The sequence below is a fragment of the Ahaetulla prasina genome, chromosome 1 (assembly GCF_028640845.1).
Source record: "Ahaetulla prasina isolate Xishuangbanna chromosome 1, ASM2864084v1, whole genome shotgun sequence".
In the NCBI taxonomy this organism is placed as follows: Eukaryota; Metazoa; Chordata; class Lepidosauria; order Squamata; family Colubridae; genus Ahaetulla; species Ahaetulla prasina.
The window spans coordinates 211,293,228-211,308,438 of record NC_080539.1 but is presented as its reverse complement, the minus strand read 5'-3'; the positions used below and the strand labels follow the sequence as shown (position 1 = coordinate 211,308,438).

The window sequence follows — 15,211 nt, the reverse complement described above, 5'->3', positions numbered from 1 at the left end:
TTTTTTCTCCTGATTTTGATCATATTGAAAGATGATCCTTATTATAATAAAAATATACATGACTAACAGTCGGCCAAGTCATATGCTATAGTAAATCTCTGTGGATGAAGGGATGCATTTACTGGAGACAATAGGATTTGTCCTTTTCCTATTGGCTGGGAACAGGGGAAATTTAGGGGCCGGGATAGCTCAGGCAGTAGAGAAGCCTGTTATTAGAACACAGAGCCTGCAATTACTGCAGGTTCGAGCCCGGCCCAAGGTTGACTCAGCCTTCCACCCTTTATAAGGTAGGTAAAATGAGGACCCAGATTGTTGGGGGGGCAATAAGTTGACTTTGTAAAAAAATATACAAATAGAATGAGACTATTGCTTTATACATTGTAAGCCGCCCTGAGTCTTCGGAGAAGGGCAGGGTATAAATGTAAACCCCCCAAAAAAAACGGGAAATTTGGGGGGGGGGAGAATGACACTTTTTTTTGAAAAAGGTCAGGAAAGGATATGTTGCTTCTTCATGGTAGCTGAAATGTAAATCCAGAAACTGAAGAAGCTCAAGTTACTTACATACAACACTGATATACAAGTAGGACCACTACATACATACACAGTTCCCCAAAAAGAGAAAATTGGAACGCAGAGAATTCCAATTATATGGGATTGGAATTATATTAATATATAAAATATTAATCATATTATTAATAAAATATTAATATAATTCAGTATTTAAACATGATACATTTTTGGATAGTGGGAACAAGGCAGAGCCATAGATCTATGTCCTTGCTCCCTCTTTATTTCGATCTTAAAATGGGATAGTCTCACTTTCCTTAGTTTCCCTGTTTCCTTTTCAGCCTAAGAAATGCACCTGTATAAGTGGAGATATGCCTGGGAAAAGGCCTGAAATGATTGGAAATTTAACTAAGAGGGATATTAAGTATAAAACAGTTGACCACATTTTATTAGCACTTTGAATGACATTGAGCTAAGGTGTCCTAAGTAATAGTATCAATGTAAATGAACTAAAATGCATCAAGGTTGCCACATTGAGTGGAATATGGAATTTAGTGAAAGCACAAGTAGAATCAGCGATAGAATCAATTGTAATTTTTTTTTTAAAAAAAGTGCGTAGACCCCTTGTTTGCTTTGTTTTAATCCTGCTTCCTGAAAAATACATTTAAAAAAAAAGGTATGTCAAATCTATGGTAATGCTTAACATTGTGAGAAGCATAAGCTAAGATTTCCCACGCTTGCTGATATAATATGGGAATTTTATTGCCGGTATATATATATGTTCAAAGATTGCAGCTGTGCAGCAGATGTTTGATGAAGAAGATTCACATTCTGCTATTGAATAAGCTAGGTTCACCAAGTTAGCTTACCTGTTGTATACCCACAACAGAAAGCAAGAAGCTAAGGCCCACCCCCGATCTCTTCTTTCTCTGTCTCTTTACTAGTCTAACAAGAAGGTGGGAATTCTAGTCATCCCTCCAAAAATTAAGATTTATTCCTTTTTTTTTTCTTTAAAAAAGATGGTGGGTAAACCACACGAATTTCCATAGTATTATCTCAATATGCACTTCCTTGTCAATTTCACAAAGGCTTGTGAAATTTGGCATAAAACTGTAAAAGGCTCAAATGGAAAGTCTGTGTAACACCCCCAACGAAAGAAGACTCCGAGGCTTGAAGTTCTTCAAAGTTCCATTTTATTAGATATGTCATATTGGCACATCTGGGAAAACCAGAACCTGAAATCTTCCAGGTTTTCCCCACCCAGCACCCACATGTCCATCACATGGTCCCATCAATACACCGTCCCAGCTGGAGATGCCTACCAGTTTCAGCCCTCCAGGTGCAGGGCGAGATGTCCTTGACTCTCTGAGAAAGGAATGTTATTATTACTATATATCATCCGTGCTCCATACACTCTCCCCTCCCAATTTCCCACAGTAGTAAATGTGGCAGGCCTGAAGGCCCAATGCAGAAGATGGCTTCCAGGCCTGACGAAGTCATCTTGGCCATGGTATTTCCCTCTTTTCCCACTCGTAGGTTCCTTGAAATATCTGGGAATGGGGCAGACCTAGAGATGCCTTGTAGCTGATTCTTTGTAGAGAAGGGATCACCAAGAGTGCCACCAAGGCTCAGTGAATTCTCTCCTCTTCAGGGGTTTATTCATGACATGAATGGAATATGTGTCAGTTTTACACATGAGACAAAACTGAGTGCACTGAGGATTCCATCCAAAATCACAGAATTTAATGGCAAAAGTATTAGAGTGGAATGCTTCCCCCTTCTCCTCCTTTTCTTGCACATCATTTTAGTGCTTGATTTTTAGTTTATATTAAGTCAGATCCTGGCATAGTGTCCTTGATTATTGAATGACATTACATCAGACTTTCCTGATTCAGATTCAGCACTTAAAAAGTGAGTGCCACACTACGCTAAACCATATAAAATATTTAGCTATGGGGAAGGGGCCTATTCCAAATTTTATTCTCTTACAGCTAAGAACTATATTTCTCGAAACTACCACATTATATGGTTCAAAACATAAGGGTAACTAATTTTATCCATATGTATTCTATAGAAACATAAGTTCCTAGTTAACACAGCTGGCCTTAATATATTTAGGTCTTACTGCCTACTCTCACTTACCAGAGAGGGCTTTCCCCACCACCACCACCAAGATAAATTAAATGGAAGTGTCAGAGATTGAACTTGAGAACATCTTGAGATGGTCTCTGTAGAGCAGGGGTGGCAAACTCGAGGCCCGGCCCATGGGATGCTTAGATCTAGCCTGCTGGGCTGCCCTGAGAACAGCAAATTACTGGCCTGCGGTGGCTCTGCCAGCAAAAACAGAGTTCAGGAGGGCCACATAAGGCCCCCTGTCGGTGAAAATGGAGCTTGGGAGGGCCACGTTTTGGGATGCAATGGGCTCCTGCAGCCCTCTGCCAGTGAAAACGAAGCTTGGGAAGGCCGCATGCCCAACATGAGTGACGTCAAGGTGGTCACGCTCACCCAGCCCCCCGAGGTCAAACACAATCCTGATGTGGCCGTCAGTGAAATCAATTTTGATACCCCTGATGCTGACCAGCCAGAGATTTTGAATAAGTAGTCTACTTTTATGAGCATTTCACGGGAGCATTTCACCCCTGGATGGCTCCCATGTTCCCGAGGAGCTTTGTTCTCCAATCTTCAGATTTCTCAAACTGGCATCATCTAGTTTGGGCACCATAACTAGCGAAAAGACCTGCAGCGCCTCCCTTTGAATCTCACAGTCACCCATTTTAAATGAAAGTTTGGGTATCTTAAGTGCCATTTTCCACATGCACACAGAAATAGTCCATAGTTTTCTTTTTAAACTGTGACAGCAGAATTACGGTGACGTCCCAATACAAACTCTGTCCTTTTGTACTTGCATTCTGACTTGGTATGCAAGTATAGAAGTCTTGGGACTTGCAATGTCGCTTGTCCGCCCCAAGGAAACCAATAAAACTGCTATTTCTCAAGGGCACACAAATGTTTCTATGTGTCGGCTGTTTTTTGGTTGGTTTGGTTTTTTTAAAAAAAAGCATTAAAAATGCTGGAGGCTTGTCGAAACAAAACAAAAAACACAATAAAGCTTTGAGACATACAGTATATAGAAGTTGTGAATAAGCCAGCTGCTTTACAAAAGAAGAGAAGGGAGACCTCTTTTCAGATGAGGCATAAACAAACATCAGAAACAAACATATATTTTTTTCCAAAAAAATGAAAGATCTCGACAGAATTTTTTTTTGTCACTGGGGGAGAATCATTCAAGACAGGTTTCAAAAGGCTAGCAACAAACTATGCCTGAAAAGCGTGTAATGATCTTCTCGCTCTCCCCCCTTCTGTTGCTCTTCTACCTGTAGGTTACTTTCCGTACTAGAATCTATCACTGCAACATCAACAGCCAGGGAGTCATCTGTCTGGATATCCTGAAAGACAACTGGAGTCCTGCTTTGACTATTTCAAAGGTTTTGCTGTCTATTTGCTCCCTCTTGACAGACTGCAATCCTGGTAAGGCAATCCTTGGCTTTCGTTTTGTTTCCCTCCCCCCCTCCGATTTAATGAAAAGAAGCATTATTAATTCTGCAACAGGCACAGCCAGAGGAGGCTGCTCTCCTTAGTTTTGCCAACAACCACCAAAAAAAAAGTCTCATTTTTGCCATGTCTGAAAACAGGGCACAAACTGGCAAACCTGTGAGATAAATCCACATTGGAAAGAGGTTTGCACGTATAGAACAGCTTATGAATAAAAGCCTCTTTTTCTTCCGATTATCTTTCAACCTATAAATGCCTCCTCTGCTTTGCAACAGAAAGGTTATGATGCATGAGCTTCCCCTGACTGATTTTCTCCAGATGTTTTAGGACAGTGATGGCTGTGTGGAAACATCACGCACACGCACCCTCATTGGGGCTGCGCTCCGGAAAAGCCAAACTTCCAGGTTCTAGCGTTACATGCATGCCTGACAATCAACTGGCCAGCGTCCATGCGCGGGCCAGTTTTCAGCACTGACACGCATGCGAAGAGATCACCCTCTGGAAAAGCTGGACTTCCAGGTTCTGGTGCACATGCACATCCAACAATCAGCTGGCCAGCGCACATGGACACACCGGTTTTCAGCACTGTCGTGCGTCTGAAGAACAGCTGATCGTCACATGTGCATGTGCGCCAGAAACCTGGAAGACAGATAAGCAAGGCTGCACGTGCCAGGCGACATGGCTTTGCATGCCGCTTTGGGCACCCGTGCCATAGGTTCACCATCACGGTTTTAGGACCATAATTCATTTCTTTCTGAAGGTTGAAAGTCTTCCAGTGTCTTCCAATGAGTAGCAGCACCAACTCAAGGGATACTGTTTTAGATTGATTCAAATGGCAGCAACAGACCCTTGGTTCCATTCCATTGTTTAAACAAGCAGAGCATGTTTAATGAGCTTTGGATTATGTGTTGTCTCGGCCTCTTGTAGTCCGTTCCAGTATGCCAGTCTCTTATCAGAAAAAAAAAAAGGCTGCAATAGAAGATTGGCCTGCTTCTGTAACTCGGCTAATACGAAAAACCACTTGGTTTTTCATTCATTTACTGTATCAATTTGTATACCATCTCTCAATTGCAGCTCTGGGCAGCGCACGTAGGGTTAGAAGCGCATGAAAGAGAACATAATCAAAATTAGAAAAATAACGGCAGCCGAAGACAAACTGGGCTCTCTCTGATCATAAGAACTTGCAATGATGGGTTCAGCTAATCTCCAAACCCAAGCCCAGGGGAACTCCCAAGTCTTCAATAACTTCCAAAGGGTCAGTAGGGTTGAGTCTCCACAAATCTCCATGGTATTAAGGGGATGAGACCAGGGGTGGTATTCACTTACCTTCTCTACTGATTCGTAAAGGTAAGCCCCCGTCCGCGCATGTGCCCGGCCTTCCGCACATGTACTGTGCTGGCACACGCGCCTTCCGCACATGCGCCCAGCCTCACAAACGTGACAGATAGGATATCATAGAGCTGGGCCAAGTGGGTGGATTTCTGCTACCAGTTTGGACGAACCGGCCTGAACCGCCTGAATACCACCTCTGGATGGGACCCAAAGCACATCTACCCTGCTGGATCTAGAGGAATGGGCCAGCCTAGAGAGAGCCAGTTCTGCAAATATTAGTCCCATGTATATGACTTTTATACATGACAAACAGCACTTTGAGTTCCATCTAAAATGTGCATTAGAAGCCGGTGCAGCTCACAAAACAGTGGTGTAAATGGGCGAGGTACACCTGCAGCTCATTACATTGTTGAATTTTGGACCAGTTGTAGGATAGCATTTGAGGGTGGCTCCATGTAGGGCGTATTGCAGTAGTTCACCCAGAAAATTACCAAGGCTGAACAGCTATAAACAGTACTAGTGATGCCTCCTCTCATTCCAGGGAATGACTTCACCCAGCAGTTTCATAGAGATGCTAAACAGGAGGGGGAGAGTACAGAGCCCTGCAGGACGCCACCAAAAGTGGGTCTTGGGCTAGGTCTCTTCACCTCCTCCTGGAACAAGCCATGGAGAAAAAAGGTTCCACAACATTGCTACTCACTGCTTCCATTGCCACCCCTTCTTATCATGACATATACCTTGTTGAGGGGTGGCGAACAATGGAGAATCCTGCTATGTGGATTCTGAATTCAAATTGCCTTTTTTGGACCGAGATGTTGGAATTTGCCAATACTATACATCTATATCATTTATAGTGTTCTATGAACAAGGTGTTGGTTGTCATCTAAAACAGCAGTCTCCAACTATGGCAACTTTAAGCCTGGCGGACTTCAACTCCCAGGCTTAAGGGTTGCCAAGGTTGGAGACCCCTGGTCTTGAAAAGCCCTTCATGGTATAAGGGCTAGTTATTTGAGGGACTACATTTTTACCTTTGTTTCTGCAAATCCTATAATACGGGTGTCATACTGGCAGCCCATGGCTGGATGTGTCACGTGCAGGCCACACCCAACCCGGCTCCACAAAGGCAAAAACCATTGTGAAACGTCACGTGACATGATCAAGTTTGACACCCATGCTATAAGATGTGCCAAAAAAAAAAAAAAGCATTCTTTCGGTCCGCTCCATTAAATCATTTCTTCTGATGGGATGTAAAAGGCCTGTCTTCCCTTTCACACCACCTGTCTTCTGGAACGGCATTCCTCCAGAGGTTTGCCCGGTTCAACCCTGCTAAGACCTGATTTTTATCTATGCTCTGACTTAAGGTCCTTGAATGAGACTGTGTTGGATGTTTATCGATTTCTACTGGTTAGAGTCCTTTCACTTTTGATATAAAAACAAAACAAAACACCAGTAACTTTGCTATTTTGGTTTGTGTTTTTCATTTGTATACTATCCAGAGTTGTGGGTTGGGTGGCCTTATACATTTGAATTGATTAATTAATTATGAAACGGTAAGTGGTACTGGCGTTGAGTGCTTTTCGCTGTCTTAATTGGCAAGTGTGTGAAATGAGTTGTTGAAACTTTGTTCATTACTTCGCTTATCGGGGGGCGCACGACTGCTAATGTGTCCTCTCCCTTTCTTTCTCTCTCCTGTTGTCCCTTGCCGAATTCTTGCAGCTGATCCTCTGGTGGGAAGCATAGCCACTCAGTACCTGACCAACAGAGCAGAACATGACAGGATAGCCAGACAGTGGACCAAGAGATACGCAACATAAGCGATGTTGACTACTTGGCGCAGTGTGAAGGTGCGGGGATGCAGCTTTGCAGTGTGCAACCAAACTTTATAGCCTTTACAATACGGACTTCTGTGTATATGTTATACTGATTCTACTCTCTGCTTTTATCCTTTTGAAGATTGGAATACTGCTTTCTTTCCCTCCTCCCCTTCCCCCAAAAAAGGTAAATGCTGTCAAGAGTAGAACTTTGTAGCTGTAGATTAGTTATGTTTAAAATGCCTACTTGCAAGTCTTGCTTCTTTGGGATATCAAAATGTATTTTGTGATGTAACTAAGGATACTGTTCCTGAAGTCAACCAAATATAATAGTGCATTTTAGCCTAATTCATTATCTGTATGAAGTTATTAAAGGTAGCTGTAGATTACTAGGAATTATGTCATTTGTATTAAGCCCAGATCTATTTCCGATATGTGGTACATGCTGTTGTGAAAAATGTTTAAGACTTTTACCTTTGTCAGTTTGTAATGAAAAGGATTTCTTTTATCCTTGTCCCCTCTCATCGCCACCCACCTTGTAGCTCAGAGAGCATCCAGTGTATCATCTCAAACACAATAAACATGTTCCCCAAGGAAGAGCTTCTCTGTTTTCATATTTGGAATTAAAAGGTGGGCAGAGCCAGTAGGACTGTTTATATACAGATCCTTGTGGAAAACTAATGTAAAGCAAGAAGGCCCCACTCAGAAGGCCTCTGGGACATTATGAGATTTGTAGTTTGCCTCCACCAATGTTTCTTAAGGCAGAACTACACAATGCTAAACCTTGCATTTACAGCCATAGACATGCACAAACAGATAAGCTAGAACAGTAGTAAGACTTTAAAAGGATGTTACCTTCCATCATTATTTCTCCTCTCCTCCCCATCACTGCCTTGAAATACTAACCAGTATGGTGGTGGTAACGCTGAAGAGGATCATCATCATCACTCCTGTAAAATTCATGTTATATTATCCATCACAACTGTGAACACCTGTTCTCAGGCAGAAAGGACAGAGGAATATTCCCACTACATCCGTAGAATGTCATAAGTGCTAGGCTGTGATGAGGGCAAAGCAAAATTAGGACCAAGCATGAAACTCCATTGACCTTGTTCTCCTTCATTCCTGGTAGTCATGAGGTCCGACCACAATGTTCTTGGTTGCTATTATAGTTTGTGGAGAGGAATACAGTTTCCTTTAGGACCACAGCGATAATAGGCAAGATTAAGTCACTAGTCCTGCAGTCTCTTCTGCAATCTCCTGAACCAATATTTGTCAATCAAAAAACATAAAACACACAATTTAGGCAACAAATTTAATCTCATATTTAGATAGACTCCCGTTTTTCCTTGACAGAAGAATAATATTGTTGAGCTGCATCTGATGCCTAATTGTTCTCCATTGCAGCGCAAAAAGCTTTGATGCAGTGGCCAAATAGTTGGGGACCCCAATTTGCTAAGGGTAGCAACCTGTTGACTTGTAACAACCTGACAAACTGTTCCTCTCCCAATTGCTTGAAACAAACTTTTCCGCACTTCTGCACCTGATTAGAACCTGAAGACCTGAAGATCTTAAGAACTGTGATACTGTACAATTCTCTTTGTTGAATACCAAGGAGCGGATGAAAACATGACATGTGCTCCACGGTCAGTTTATTCTTAATTCGTCAGTTGATTCTTGACCAGTGAGTGTATAACTGATGGGGGCGTTGGGAGTATAGTTGATGACAGGCAGAGGAATCTTATTATTTTATACATTCTCCAGGACGAAGGAGCAAATTACCAAAATTTTAATGGATTTCACATAATCTCCCACCTACTTCTATTATTTACCATAAATAGGGTCATCTTTATAATTCCAAGAATTTTGAGGATTTGGGATCTTGCCAATCTATTCTAATTTGTAGATGTCCACTGCTCCAGTGTTTTAGATGTAGGCTTCTGAATTAGGGTAAACCTGTCTTCCAAAGCAGTACAATTACATAATTCATTTATCCACTACTCTATGTGTCATAAACAGTGTCATGAAACTTTCAGTTTTTCCTCAGTGAGGTCAGCAGAATATAAATCAATATGGACTTCGAAGTAAAGAATTTTTTTAAAGGAAAATTGGCATCTCTCAACACAAGATATGATGATGTAGGCCTGTCTCCACATCTTTCCATGTGAAATGAATGAATGGGATCTCCAAATAGTCACACATAACATTCAGATGTCTGAGTGAGGGTGGCACACAGTATCATTTTTAAAAAAAATTTATATCCCGCCCTTCTCCGAAGACTCAGGGCGGCTTACACTGTGTTAAGCAATAGCCTTCATCCATTTGTATATTATATACAAAGTCAACTTTTATTGCCCCCAACTGGGTCCTCATTTTACCTACCTTATAAAGGATGGAAGACCCAATTTCCAGATAGATAGGTAGACAGACTGCATACTTTCCACTTAGGAGAACTTGATGGAAATGTTACATTTACAGTGAGATTTTCATCACAATCTGCTCACCGCCAGGGCTGATAGGCTGTCCTACCCAACAACATAGGGTTGTGTGCATCACATGGCTAGCTTAGTCCTCAGCACATGTTAAATATTAGCATTCCTTTTCCCATTGCGTGACCAACATAGGCCTTTATTTATGTAGTCAAATCACCGAACAGTTCAAGGTAGTCATCCAGAAAGATGATTTGTGTTTATGTGACAGATACGCCTTACTATTTATGTTTCAGGCTTCTAGGTTCACACTCAACAAAACTATTGTGCATTGGTGGGGGAGAGGGCATGGGGAGGGGGGCTGTTGAAGCACTTCTATCAAGCAGTTATGTACTTTTTGTATATTTCTGGCTGGAGTTCAACATTTTTTATTATGCAGAGTATTAACAAATTGTAGAGGCTTCAAGGTGTTTGAGGTTCTGAGACCTTTGACCTCAGAATATGACACCTAGAGAAATATCATTTGAGACATACCTGCATCCATTGCAATACAGCTCAAATGACAAAGTATCCTGTTTACCTCCCAGCTAAATGTCATTTTCACTTGGAATTTTAAGGGTTTATTAACAACTCGGGACCTATTTCAGATCCTGAAACAAACCCCCAAAATAAAATGCCTGTTCAGTACAGCAATCTCCTTAGGCAATTGATAAAGCAATCTGTTTAACCTATATTTAGTTTGGTATTATAGGCTAGTTCTCACAGAGCCGTCAAAGATATTTCGGGGCTGTCCTGCCACAAATTTTAGAGAGAGGTTACTCTATCGTCTGCCCCATTCCCAAAACAGCTTCTTCTGCCAGAATTTCCAACAAAAGAAAACATTTTAACCTTGCTTTATCAACATTCTTGATTCCTGGGCTCTCTTGTGTGAGAAAAGTGTTCAGTCGAGATTCCCAATTGATCTCTACAACATAAACTCAACTTATCTTTAGCATTTCTTCCATGAGAACAATTCCTACAGTTAGTCTTGTAAGGACAGAACAGCAGTTATACATGGGAAAATATTAGGGTATCATATATAGGGCATCTTTGTTAGTCATCTTCCATTAATTTCAGAAGAGTTTCCCAATTCCCACTGAAATGACTGGAGTTTATGAGGCATATGAATTTGGTACATTTGTCTTATAAATTAGGACAAGAATGTATGACCTGTTACATGGCAAGTAGACCCCAAGGAGAGACTGCAAAGATCTTGCTGGTTCCTAGTGAAAAGATAAAATACATTGGTATATTGCATAGCCCATAAATTTACAAAGAGTGGCAAAACATATATTTCACATTGTATGAGATATGGGCCCTGCAAAGCTTTCAAATATTTATATCATATAATATCTAGTATAATTAACACCATGTCTCATTTTTTTAATGCACTAAAGTTTCAGACTGCAGAAAATTTGAAATATAAATGGGAAGCCTTCTCGATATTGCCCCAGTTAAGTTTCTTTACTAAGATTATATGATTAATTCTAAAAATTTCCTTCCTGTCATCAGTTTGTCAACACCATGTTCCTTCTTCATGTTGCTTTTTCTGTCTGTAAATTTTATATTTACTGAAGTAAGAAGTTGGGGGGAACAGGGTTGTGTACACATTTAAACTTAAAAGGAACTTAATTTTGTTTCTCAGCTTTTCTCTGCTTACACCAAGCAGTAGAAATAAATTTGTATTGTTAAATAAATCAATTAGTTGTTAAATGAGAATGTGTGCCTTTTCTCTGTTTATTTGGGTGTTTTTTAAAAAAACTATTTTAGCTATTCTTAGCCATTTAAGGCCCATACCGCTATAAGTGGCAGTATGGTAGAGGTAGAGTCTCCAGGATATGTCTGGTGTGATATGCAGGTTGCCCAAAATGTTGTGTGGGTTTCAGGATTTCTTATTTGTTTCAACCAATTTTTGCCAAGACCCCAAAAGTCTGAACACATAACCAATAGTGGCTCATGCTGAAAATCTAAGTAGGGTTAGACTTGATTAGGAATTCAGTAGCAAGCCAGCAAGAAATTCTTAAAATACTAGATTAAGAGGCTAAAAAATATCCCAGAAAAAGTCAATGGTAAACAACTTCTGTATTGTATCCACAAAAAAACAAAAACAAAAAAACCCAACAGCACTGGAATCATGTCCAAGTAGCCATAAGATGAATTTGTCCTCATTTTCTCAAAAATATTTACATAACACTTAAGTTTGGTGATGTCATGGCTCTACAAAGAGCTTTGGGCAGGACAAACTCTTCATCCCTCATATCCATGAAAGTTTCCTGGATATGTGACTGATTTGGGTGGGCTGAAAAGGAAATCTACTACATCAGAGTTTTAATTTTGATTCTTATAATATGCATTCATACTTTCATACAAAACTAATAATAAATTGGAAGGGTTTGGTTTGAAGGCATTGCAATTAGAGAATTATGTGATGCTGAAAACTATATTCAATTTGAGGTGAAGCAGAATATACCCTAATCTTTTCAACTGAACCATTTTGAATGTTGCTTTAATACAAACTGGGTAGCGGTAACCAACATCAATATCATTTCCATGTCACAGTTACCCACTCCTAGTAGACAATTGCCCTACGAGCACCAGAGGAATGGTATTGTTTGATGAAGGGAAGAATTCCCAACTTTCCTTCCAATTAATCAAATATTTATTACAGCCGTAGATCAGAATAACCCTTAAAATGCAATATATACAAAATAAAACTAATAGAAAAATAAAATAAAAAAATAGAAACAAAAACGGAACATACTCAATTGTGTGCCACTGTCCCTACACTTGTGTCAGCGTTCTGAGTAACGCATCTGCCAGAAGCAGAACTCCAAGACAGATAGATTCCTCAAAGAACATGTTTATTGGATACATCATATTGGCACAGCCGGTGAAAACCAACTCTAAAAGTTCCTGCAGTTTTTAGCCTAATTAAAAGAACAAATAATTCCCTCCCCAAAGATCACCGGTCACATTGTCCAATGTGAGTAGCTGGCAGGCTGCTTGGTCACGCCTCTCTTCCTTCAACTCCTAGCAGTTAGGATGACCTTGGTTCCCACATGAAAAAAAATTGTTTTGATTGTTAGCCAGTTTATCTATTGCCCCTTCCCTTCCCCTCCCCCTTAGAGTTTGTGGCAACTATGAGGCAGCAAAAAATGGCTTCAGCCAGGTTCGCTTCAGAATTGACAACCTGGTTGTGTTCACCCTTAGGTTCCATGCTACCCAGGGAAGTTGTAAAGGGCAACAGACAACACAAACCAATACCTCTACCTGGTGAGAATTTGCACAGTTGCAATGTGTGTAGTGCCAACAGCTCTTTCTTAAGCAGCCAGGGCACACAAAATAAAATCATCACATTGCAGCCTTCATTTAAGGTGGTGGAAGGAGGGAATAACTTTGAGAGACAGGAAGAAGGCAACAGATAAACTTGAATCTGGGGCAAAGTTCTAACCTGAGAATATATTTCAGGTAGGACCCTCTCTGGTACTCACAAAGATAAAGGAAAGAGGGAGGCAGTACATTCGGACCATCAAGATTCTGTTATTGGAGCTTTATAATAAAAGTCATATTAACTTGTATGCCTAGACCAGGGATCAGCAGCTGACCTGCGGCTCTGGAGCCTCATGTGGCTCTTTCACCCCTCTGCTGCAGCTCCTTGTCACTCAAAATATGCATCACAACCGCCAATGTGCAACACCCGCCAGCACGCAATTTATTGAGCTTTTCAACCCCGGGTAGGCCAACCATGAATAAATCCAAGAAAAGAAAAGTTTCAGAAAAAAACAGAACTTTTAATTCAACTAAATATGCTAGTGTGGCCGCTCAAGAAATAATCAGGCACAGGAAGGGTTTTGTTTTTGTTTTTACATTTTCCCGGTGTTTCTTTTCTGTGGGAAACCAGTCCAAATGGCTCTTTGAGTGTTTAAGGTTGCAGACTCCTGGCCTAGACTGATCTACTTTGAAGGACTGACACCCCCAAATACTACCAGAAAAACAAACTGCTCCATAAATCAGCATTTCTAGGCTTGTCAACGAGAGGAGAAAGCCCATCTCTTGTCCTAGGTGTTGCATCAAGGCAACTGACTTTGGCTTTTCGTTTATGCTGTACTCGCATAATCCCAAAGAGGAGAACGACAACATTGCCAAGCTACCACTATCAAAGGGCTGTAGGTCATTTGCTTCTTTCCATTTGTCTTCTCCTTTTTGACTTTTCCACCCCTTGAACATAATAAAGATGTAGAGACTCTGGAAAGAGTGTAGAAAAGAGCAACAAAGACGATTAGGGGACTGCAGTCTTAAAACATGAAGGATGTTTGCAAGAATTGGGTTTTTCTAGTCTAGTGAAAAGAAGGATCGCAGGTGACATGGTGGCAGTATTCCAATATCGGAGGGGCTTCCATGAAGAAGAGGGGGTCAACCTATTTTCCAGAGCACCAGAAAGCAAGATAAGAAGCAATGGATGGAAACTAATCAAGGAGAGAAGCAACCTGGAACTAAGAAATTTCACTTATCTCGATTGGTATAGGATCTCCTGCTTCAGCAGGGGGTTGGACTAGAAGATCTCCCAGGTTCCTTTCAATCTGTTATTCTGTTATTCTGAAAGACAGCCATAGAGTAATAGGCACTGACATCTGCTCTGATTCTCAAAGAGGAATGTGGTGAACAATCTCCGAATTGGGCCATTTTCTGCTTATAGATGAGGGATCAATTTCTAGAGACAATTTCTATAGATGTTCTATATGTACCTGGTACAATTTACCACAGCAGATTTATAGGTTAAAAACAAGCAAGCAAACAAAATTTCCAGATTATTTCTGGATGCCACACTGAAGGCTTTTTCAGCCTCATGAGATATCTATATACATTCCTGCTATATAAAAGCAAGCCTAGGAGAGTGATGTATAGTCATAAATCCAATACCTAAAGGTATACCAGAAGGAAGTTATATGCAAAGCAACAATAATTTCAATATTGGGAAGCTTAATAGCTACTATGGGAGCTTTTCTGCTGGAAGAAAAGATACCGATAGTTAAAATAAACACGATCAAAGTTATTTAAATTTTACCATATTAATATTTTATTCAGCTGCACATTAAATATTACAATTGTGTATCGCAATTCTTCCTATGACTTTGCACTCAATTGCCCAAATGCTGGGAGATGATTTATGTACAGAGCAATGGAATATTATTAACTCATCTTATTTTATAGATTCCGGGAACCATTTTTATTGAAAGTTGGAAACGGGAACAGTGCTAGGAGGATACGTCCTTGCAGGTTCTATAGCCTTGTGTATTAAAGTGAAAAATATTTGACCTAGCATGTTATTATTATGATTGGCTGCACAGTCAGCCAGATGTTTAGACTGGGTTTGGTATTTTTATCCAGCTATCAAGTCCTTCCCAAGGACTTGTAATGGGAAGATGGTGTGGTTGTTAAAGATATTGTAACAGAATGCAAGCTTGCTTCAAGTAAAGCTGCATTTTGCAGTTAACTGATGGTGATGCAGTAGCTGAGAGGAGACCCATTCTTCCTTCCCAA

General features: G+C 40.6%; 1 protein-coding gene across 4 annotated transcripts in view; it reads left to right on the top strand.

Annotated features, from left to right (window-relative positions):
- The window catches only part of UBE2E3 (ubiquitin conjugating enzyme E2 E3), a 125,926-nt gene extending 118,127 nt beyond the window's left edge, over window positions 1–7,799 (top strand). For all 4 annotated transcript variants that reach the window (XM_058189426.1, XM_058189436.1, XM_058189446.1 and 1 more), the window contains 2 exons: window positions 3,888–4,035; window positions 7,108–7,799. In XM_058189426.1, the coding sequence (XP_058045409.1) occupies window positions 3,888–4,035; window positions 7,108–7,205 (246 nt within the window). In that variant the 3' untranslated portion in view covers window positions 7,206–7,799. The remainder of the gene's footprint in view (window positions 1–3,887; window positions 4,036–7,107) is intronic.
- Window positions 7,800–15,211: the final 7,412 nt, after the last annotated feature.